This window comes from Brachionichthys hirsutus, chromosome 23 (genome assembly GCF_040956055.1).
Source record: "Brachionichthys hirsutus isolate HB-005 chromosome 23, CSIRO-AGI_Bhir_v1, whole genome shotgun sequence".
Taxonomy (NCBI): domain Eukaryota; kingdom Metazoa; phylum Chordata; class Actinopteri; order Lophiiformes; family Brachionichthyidae; genus Brachionichthys; species Brachionichthys hirsutus.
The window spans coordinates 3,229,192-3,237,678 of NC_090919.1; the positions used below are offsets into that span (position 1 = coordinate 3,229,192).

At 46.2% G+C, this 8,487-nt stretch overlaps 2 protein-coding genes across 2 annotated transcripts; both read left to right on the forward strand.

The window, feature by feature from the left end:
* The first annotated feature begins 1,163 nt into the window (after nucleotides 1-1,163).
* Nucleotides 1,164-4,279, forward strand: LOC137911428 (E3 ubiquitin-protein ligase TRIM39-like). The gene is made up of 7 exons (XM_068755799.1): nucleotides 1,164-1,754; nucleotides 1,843-1,938; nucleotides 2,575-2,808; nucleotides 2,954-3,101; nucleotides 3,200-3,226; nucleotides 3,325-3,500; nucleotides 3,618-4,279. The coding sequence occupies exons 1-7, from the start codon at nucleotides 1,164-1,166 to the stop codon at nucleotides 3,996-3,998; spliced, it is 1,653 nt and encodes a 550-aa protein (XP_068611900.1). The 3' UTR covers nucleotides 3,999-4,279.
* A 666-nt stretch (nucleotides 4,280-4,945) lies between these two features.
* On the forward strand, nucleotides 4,946-6,093 carry LOC137911728 (macrophage mannose receptor 1-like). Its single transcript, XM_068756109.1, has 4 exons — nucleotides 4,946-4,982; nucleotides 5,089-5,457; nucleotides 5,570-5,727; nucleotides 6,070-6,093. Exons 1-4 carry the CDS (start codon nucleotides 4,946-4,948, stop codon nucleotides 6,091-6,093), a joined length of 588 nt encoding a protein of 195 aa, XP_068612210.1.
* Nucleotides 6,094-8,487: the final 2,394 nt, after the last annotated feature.

Consider the following 8,487-nt stretch of genomic DNA (forward strand, 5'->3'; position numbering starts at 1 on the left):
CGTAATTTTGTGTTATGGCATGCGAGTGCAAAAGCAGTAATGCAAGAAAGATCTGGCAGACGGACGAGTGCTGGGTGCAGGAGGGAGGGCCAGCTTGATGAGTAACTGACGGTGTTCATAGTCATTCACGCAATCGTGGGCTCACCTGCTCACCTGCTCTGCTGCACCAGAGGAAATGTCACTATCTGTAAGTAGACTGTTTTTTTTTATTATAAGATAATAAGCGATAAGCAGCAAGCCTTCAAGAGGTTTCTTTATTTCCCATTATGTTGGTATCTGACTCGCCTCCATGGTTCCTTATGTTGCAAATATGAATTCAAACCTCGGATAGTGCGGCTAGCTTCAAAAGAAAGCTGTATTTGATGTAAAGCGAAGAATAAATACATCAGCAAACATGCATGAAATAACCAAATGTCACGCTAACGGGGGAAGTAAATAGTGAAACTGTCCATCAATTCAGCATATTTAGATATTTTTGTCATTTTTGTGTGTTTTTGATGTCACAATGCTGCAGTTTTGTCGAACCGCTGGGATCCACGAGACAATACAACGATCGTTAGGATCTTTTTGTATAGCTAATGTGAGCCTTGGATATTTATATATATATATATATATATATAACAGGAAAGGCATAAACTCATCTTTAGATACAAACACATCCTCGATACGTTTATTAAAACAATGACGTAAAAAGCCATTGAGTTTCCACACTTGCGTTAATGTAAAGTAAACTTCTCCTGAAAATAAACGCAACCTTATATATTCCATGTCGAGTCCGCGCTGGGATCGAACTGGCGTGACTTGGCAAGCCTGTCTCGAGCTACGCTGCTTCTCCCAGTGTCTTTGCAGCTCTGCTGACAGGAGGCCGCTGTCTTTACAAGAGGACAACAAACTAATTAAAAACATCATTTTTTTTCTTCATTTTATTTTAAGATTATTATCATCAGAGCTGGTTTTTTGGGGCGTTGTTACGCCAGTGTAATGATACGGTTAAATTCTATCTGAAGTGTGTCTCAAGTGTCAGTTAGGGAAACAATGACTAATACAACACGCCTACTATATTCTCTCTCTCCATGCATGCGCCTCCTCTATCAGACAACTTCTCCTGGAAGAGATCGCCTAAACCTCCTTTTTCATTTTTCGGGGTTCCTGTTCTGCAGACAATGACGACCTCCTCGGGCAACGGGCTACCAGAAAAACAGTTCCAGTGCGCCATCTGCCAGCAAGTGTTCACCGATCCCGTCACCACTCCCTGTGGACACAACTTTTGCCAGACCTGCCTCCAAAATGCGTGGGGCAGCAACGAGGTCTGCGAGTGCCCTACCTGTAGTAAGACGTTCACCCTCAGGCCTGAAATGAGCGTCAACACAGCCTTCAAAGAGCTGGCAGACGCCTTCAGGAACATAATAGTCTGCTCTTCCGCCTCGCCGCTGTCTGCGGCCGGGCCACATGAGGTGGTTTGTGATGTCTGCGCCGCTGCATCCCTGCGGGTGAAAGCCCTGAAGTCCTGCCTGGTGTGTCTGACCTCCTACTGCGAAATGCACCTGGAGCCTCACCAGCGAGTCGCCACCTTGCGGATCCACAAGCTGATCGCGCCGGTGGGGGACCTGCAGGACAGGATGTGCGACAAGCACGAGAGGCTGCTGGAGATGTTCTGCAGGGACGAGCAGAAGTGCGTTTGCCAGTTCTGCACCGAGACGGAGCACAAAGATCATCGGGCCGTCCCCGTGGAGGAGGAGAGCAGGATGAGGAAGGTGCATGGAGTGTATGGGGGGGGGGGGGGGGGGATAAAAGTAAAATAAAAACACACAGCTGCAAAGATTCTCTTCTGTCTGGTTATAGGTCCAAATAAAGGTGACCAAAGAGGAGGTTCAGCAGATAATGCAGGACCGACTGGATAAGATAGAAGAGGTGAAAACATGTCTGGAGCTCTGCACGGTGAGTATTTAGATTTTGTGGTACCACGATAGATTAAAAGTCATAGTTTGACTCTTTGAGCTTGAAAACCAGAAAACCAAATTGGGATCGTGTTGCAGGAAAAAAAATAATACTAGAAAAGCATTCGGAGAGCGCAGACCTCCGCCAAGCAGCTCATTCCCCTCGTAATTGGATTTACGCCGCCCACATGGTGATCTGGATCATCGTCATTAAAAGGTTCTAAATTGGTATCTTTATACACCAGCCATGAAAAGTAAAAGGGAATCGGAGTTGATGTTCTTAAAATGTTAAAATGTACTATTTTTTTTTTTCCTGACCTCATTCTGAATCAGATCCAGAAGACGTTTTGCATGATAGTTCATATCGGACCCCTTTATGACTGATTTTGTTGTGAGTGAATTGAATGCATAATTTACAAGATGTAATTTTTTAATAAATATAAGTAAATGGGAAAATTATTATTTTTTTAATCCAGACGGGTTTCCGGATCGCTCTCAGAGTGTAATGGGGATCTAAATTAGAACAAGACCCATCTTCAGATTTGTTTTCATCAAGATCCATCCAGCAGTTTTACTCTATCTACAAATCCGAGTGCATAACGTCATAAGTTCACCAACACATGTTCTACTTGTGCAGGCGAGTGCAGAGCAGGAAAGGAAGGAGAGCGAGCGTCTCTTCACGTCTTTAATTCGCTGCTTGGAGGACGGCAAATCCGAAGTCAATGCCGAGATCGTGGAGAAGCAGAAAGCGGCCAGCGAGCATTCAGAGGGGGTCATCGACGAGCTGGGGCAGGAAATCGCTGTCCTGCAGGGGAGACGCGAGGAGCTGCAGGAGCTGCTTGACACTGAGGACCATCTGCACCTCCTGCAGGTTGAGCAATTGAGCTCCTTTTCACTTTGGAGAGCTGCCATTTAAGGAGCCAAGTCAAAAGTGCATCCGTTTGGGTTTCCTCTGAATGTAAGAAAGTACATCCATGTGGTATTTGTAGAAACAAAACTCTCCCCCCCCCCGGCAGCGATCGCCCTCCCTCGCTTCACCTCCGCCCTCCAAGGACTGGACGGAGATCGTCTTCCACCCTGAGCTCTGCGTGGGGACGTTGAGGAGATCGCTGTCGAGAGCCGGCGACGCTCTGCAGCGTGAACTAGACAGTCTGAGAAAGGAAGGTAAAGCAGGGAAATATTCCCTCAGACTCTGAAGTGACATTGAAACGGCCTCATTGACGTGGCGCGGGCTCATGAAATGTTTGTGATTTTCCTGACAGAGCTACAAAGGATGCAGAAATACGCAGGTAGGATCCTTCTGTCTTATGTAAAAGAAGCTGAGCGCCGACGTGTTTGCTTTCGCGGTAGCTTCGGGTATTAACCTCTCTCCATCTTCTCCGTCTAGTCGATGTCGTTTTAGATCCAGACACCGCCCATCCAAACATCCTCCTGTCAGCAGACGGAAAGCAGGCCGGCCGCGGCGAGCTGCTGCCCGTCGTGCCGGACAACCCTCAACGCTTTGATCCCGTCATCTGCGTCGTGGGCAGCAGGGGCTTCGTGTCTGGGAGGTTCTACTTCCAGGTGCGCGTCTCGCTTGATGGCAGATGAATTTGGCATCGATTGCACCGAACTGTGATTGAGAATCCGTTTCCATTTTCTCTCTCTCTCTCTCTCTCTCTCTCCCGTGTCTCCGATCAGGTGGCGGTGGGGGAAAAGACCTTCTGGGACATCGGCGTGGTCAAAGAGTCCGCCAACAGGAAGGGCATGATCACCTCCAAGCCAGAGAACGGCTTTTGGACTGTGAGGATGAGATGTGGAGACGAGTATCGGGCTCTGGACTCGCCTTCCGTGCACCTTTCCCTGAACGAGAAGCCGGAGATTGTCGGCGTATTTACGGATTACGAGGAGGGCACCGTGTCGTTCTTTAACGTGGAGGCCAGCTCTCACATCTACACCTTCGCCGAGTGCTTGTTCTCCGAGAGGATCTTCCCCTTCTTCAGCCCCGGCGTCTGCGACGAAGGGAGGAACGCAGCGCCGTTGGTGATCACAGATGTGAATGCTGGCTCAGCAATTCAGTAGTCCGTGACTTTAGACTTAATGAAATCCACTCCGTGATGTATTTTGACATTGTAGTTATCAACCTTTTACAGAGTTACAAAAGTAAAAATGCAGGTAGATGTGAAGGGTTAATCCAAAAGCATCACTTTTGCAACTAGAACGCAGAGTCACAAACTTGCACAGGCCTTCAGGAGGTGCTCAGTTACTTTTTAAACGGCAAAATTATAGGTTCATCAAAAACTTTATCAAGGTTATTTATTCATCCTCGTCTGTTTCTGTGATTTGTTTCTGAAATAAAGGATTGGGGGCTCAAGTTGACTGGAACAAAAAACATTCCTGCTGAGCAGAACCTTTGCATCTGTCCAGACGAAACCTTGTACGTTTCCATGTGCTTTGCATTCTTAGAGGCCACTTTACCAGCCGTGCGAGGAGGATAGACCGGAACCGACAGTGAGAACCTGAAAGTAACACTGTGCGTGCAGCAAAGTTATTCCTGCTGGTTTATTCATGTTTTGGCCACTTGGGGGCAGTAATAAAAACTGAACACACATTATTACCTTAAAGCCACCTTATTAAGTTATCACTAATAAAATCCAGCCTGATTTATGTAATCCAGTACGCCCCCCCCCCCCCTTTTTTTTTACTTTATTACAATTAAACTCCCCCCTTATTTTCTTTTAAATGCATGAAAGCTGGCTTTCAGACAAAGTGTACTATTTCCTAAGCATGCTAATTTCCATTGGGCTGATGGGGTAGGGAAATAAGAGACAGCGCAGGCCTCCTGTTTTGAATATATGGGGGGGGGTTGCCATAAAAGGTAGAACAGAAGAATCGAGAGGAGAGGAGACTTCAAGCAGCCTATCGCATCAGAGGTGAGTTTCCGATGCCGGTTTGAATTAAGAATGCCGTTTCACATGATGCATTGAATTTACTTCCCGTTTTATTTCCTCGTATAGAATCCGGAGACCATGGAGAAGGGAGTGTTGAGTATTTTGGTTCTCTCCGGTGATTAAAAACGCTTCTTTCCTCCTTCTACACTGAGCTCGAAAACATGACTTATAGAGGACCGTCCAATATAAATGAAAGCGCTGAACACTCGTGTTCTCCTCAGGTCTGTGCGACTGCACGCTCTATCCTCATCAATACGTGTACCACTTCATCAGCGAGGCAAAAACTTGGTCCGAAGCCCGGCAGTACTGTAGAACGACGCACGTCGATTTGGCCACTGTCAACGACTTGCAGGACCTGGAGCGAGTCAATGGTCTGACCGCGGCCGGGAATCCCTTCGTCTTCTTAGGGTTGCACAAAGGATGGGATTGGTCGCTGTCGCCCAGCGACGACTACATGGCGGGAGAACCGGCCTACTGGAACTGGGCCAGTGGGCAGCCCGGCGGAGACCATCGATGTGGGAGCATGGGCCCGACTGGAGAACTGTTTGCTGCCGACTGTGGCGTCAAAATGAACTTCTCCTGCTACGTAGGTAAGATGACGCTGATTTCATTGCCCGATTGTCAGAAGGACACCCCTAAATAAGAGTCGAACGCTCTACCCTGCTTTCTGAATATTTAACAAGCAGCTGATTTCATGTGCAGCGTCTGCTAAGGAGATTTCCCTGAGGTTTACTCTGGAGGAGGACGCCGCGACCTGGGCCGAGGCTCAGGCTTACTGCAGGAGAACGCACACGGGCCTGGCCAGAGTGCGGAACCAGTTTGAGAATGAGGAGCTGCAGCGCATTGCGGGAAACAGTCAGGTTTGGATCGGGCTGACGAAGGCGTCCTGGATGTGGTCCGATGGAAGTCCTCGCTCATTCGTACCCTGGAATGCGCTCAAGCCCCTGATTCCCGAACCCTTTGATTGCGCGGCACTTGATGTCGCCAGCACGTGTCTTGGACTGACAGAACGGAAATGCGACGAAGCAACGCCCTTTGTTTGCTACGGCGGTAAAGAAGTCTTTATGATCCTTATTCAGCGAGGTAGTTTCTAATTAGGAGAACCATGAGATGTGCCTGTGATGCAAAGATTCATGTCGAACTTCCTGCTAACTAAAATGCAAGAACCTTAAATCCATTGCGCGCACTTTTTTTTTTTCTAGGTCCAGTGTGGAAATACTTTGTGAGAGTGAAGTTCTTTCCTGTCGACTCCTCGCTGGATATGAACGACCCGGTTGTAGAGACTTCATTCTTGAATTGGGTGACAAAGCACTTTCCACATCGGATTTTTTAGCACACAGATCCACCAAACGACAAAAAAAAAAAACACAGTGCCACGTGAGCGTTTTGTGTTCTTTCTGTTGCACAGGTGAAAGATGAGCTGAAAACCAAGACAGAAAATGCACGAGTTGACGTGTACTGGGTGAAGCGTCCAGAGAAGGACAAAAACCAAATGCAAGAAGAGGAAGCCCAACTGTGTCTATGGTAAATGCAGATATCTCAATACCTGCATCAAGGAGGTAACGGGATTGGCTCGTTTCTCCGTTGGCTGAATTCTGCAGATTTGAATGAAAATTAGCACAAATATTGGTCACATCTTTTTTTTTTTCTCTCACTGCCCTTGGCTTCAGTCGGTCAGCCGGTGTTCTGCTTGTATGACTGAAGCCCCAGAGCTCTGGTAAAATAATTAAAGACCAATCTTACATGATCTGTGTCTTTATTATACATTTATTTAAGGTAACAGAAAACTGCCAACACAATATACAAATCTAAACATCATTTTCTTTTAAATGTATATTTGTTGTGATTTCTTTTAAGCGGGTGATGTCATTCATGTGTATGAATTTGTCACAGCTTGAGGAGGATCTGTATTTTTCCATGCACTGACTTCTCCTGTCTTCCAGATCCTTCCCCCCCTGCAATCAGATCATTCCAGTCACCTGTGCCGCTGATGCTCACCTGCGACACATCTCCCATCAGCCCTGACTCTACTATACTCAGCTCAGATGCCACGCCCATGCTAGATTGTCTAGTGATGGTTCCTACTATATAGGGAGCTTTCCTGTGTTTTGACCCGGCCTGGCTCTTGGAGTCTGTCTACTTGCCTGCCCCAGCCCTGATTTGTACGCTGATCTGGACTGACTTCCTGGTGTTGGAAAAATAAAGCTCCGTTCCTGGATTCTCACCTGCCTCGGCCTCTGACAGAATTATTTATTTGCTTTTTTTATTTTTGTTTTTAAAGGAGAATAAGTTATAATGGATGTCAGGGCATTAGGAAATTAAGAATTGCTTTTGCAAAAATATCTGAGACGGCTCTATTTTATTTGTCCAGCCAGAGGGAAAAGTTAAATTAGGAGCTTCGTTAGTGTCTTCTTTGCATCCGGCTCACATTTCCATGTGCTTTGCATCCGGGAGGATTTCGTCTAAGGCACCCATGACTGTGAAACAATTCCTACAAAGTCATGATCAAAGATTTGGCTGCTTCTGGAGCGAAGATGAACTGACCTGAAATATCACAATCTGATTGGACCTCTGGATTACAGCCTTTGTTGATTGGCTAATAGTAGAATTGAAGCAATTAATATGTACCTGTGCCCATTGTTAGACATATTCATGACTTCCTGTTTCAGTGACAACTCTATAATAACTTTTGTTGACCCTTTCATTGTTTTTTTCATGCATTTCTTTGTTATTTGGTAAAACACCAGGTGAGGCAGCATTCAGATTCTCATTAGATCTTTATTTGTTTTCAAGCAAAATCAGCATCACATAGATATTGACTGAGGAGAGACGGTCTCTGCCGAGGGCCTGGAGCACATCTGAGATCAGATACGTTTCCTGGAGCCAAAAGCAGGACGTTCATGATTTCCCTCACTGTTTCTCACACAGAAAGACGTTTCAAGCCTCTTTCAGTTAAACTCCTTTATAATGAGTTCACTTGGAGTTAGTTTCCCAACAACGTGCAAAAGCACAATAACCGGTAAGAAAGGACAGGAATTACCTTAAAAACCTGAGATCAGTGATTCATTTCGGAATATCTTAGCTAAAATGAAATTTGAATTTCGTAGATCTCAGCTGTTTTGGATTCGTCCTTCTGGAGTCATCAACTTCTCACAATTAAGCGATCATAAAACCGCTGAAGGAGGTCGTGTTGTCTGACCCATAAACGTGACAGTTTGCAGGCAGACGTAAAAGCACCGTGTCTCCTTTCACCAGCTGCAGGCAAGCTGCGTTTCCTGCGTTGTCGACGAGTTCGGCGTCTTTTTGATTGGCATCACAAGCTTTGACGATGACTTCGTGGTTCTTCATCAGAGTCAATCCTGACATCTGGCTCTTATCAGCATGATAGAAGAAGGTGAAATAATAGCAGCCAGAGAGTGGAGCTTTGAACTCTCCTGTGGAAACGCAAGAGAACTCCTCAGATTTCAAGGAATAGCTTCATGTCCAGTACTTGTACTTTCAGTATATAACTACACAATGACCAAAAAGTGCTCAAATGACTCAGCAAATAGGAATTCTCCTAATTCATTTATGTGCAATTCCCTAACTGTAATTCACACCGGGGATTCTGCGTGTGCTTG

Excerpts from the sequence above, each read along its gene's own strand:
- LOC137911428 (XM_068755799.1), top strand. The coding sequence starts at position 1,164 with ATGACGACCTCCTCGGGCAACGGGCTACCAGAAAAACAGTTCCAGTGC. Across the intron at positions 1,939-2,574 it reads CATGTCTGGAGCTCTGCACG|GCGAGTGCAGAGCAGGAAAG; the intron begins GTGAGTATTTAG and ends CTACTTGTGCAG. Across the intron at positions 2,809-2,953 it reads ACCATCTGCACCTCCTGCAG|CGATCGCCCTCCCTCGCTTC; the intron begins GTTGAGCAATTG and ends CCCCCCCGGCAG.
- LOC137911728 (XM_068756109.1), top strand. The coding sequence starts at position 4,946 with ATGGAGAAGGGAGTGTTGAGTATTTTGGTTCTCTCCG. Across the intron at positions 5,458-5,569 it reads GAACTTCTCCTGCTACGTAG|CGTCTGCTAAGGAGATTTCC; the intron begins GTAAGATGACGC and ends TTTCATGTGCAG. Across the intron at positions 5,728-6,069 it reads GCATTGCGGGAAACAGTCAG|GTCCAGTGTGGAAATACTTT; the intron begins GTTTGGATCGGG and ends TTTTTTTTCTAG.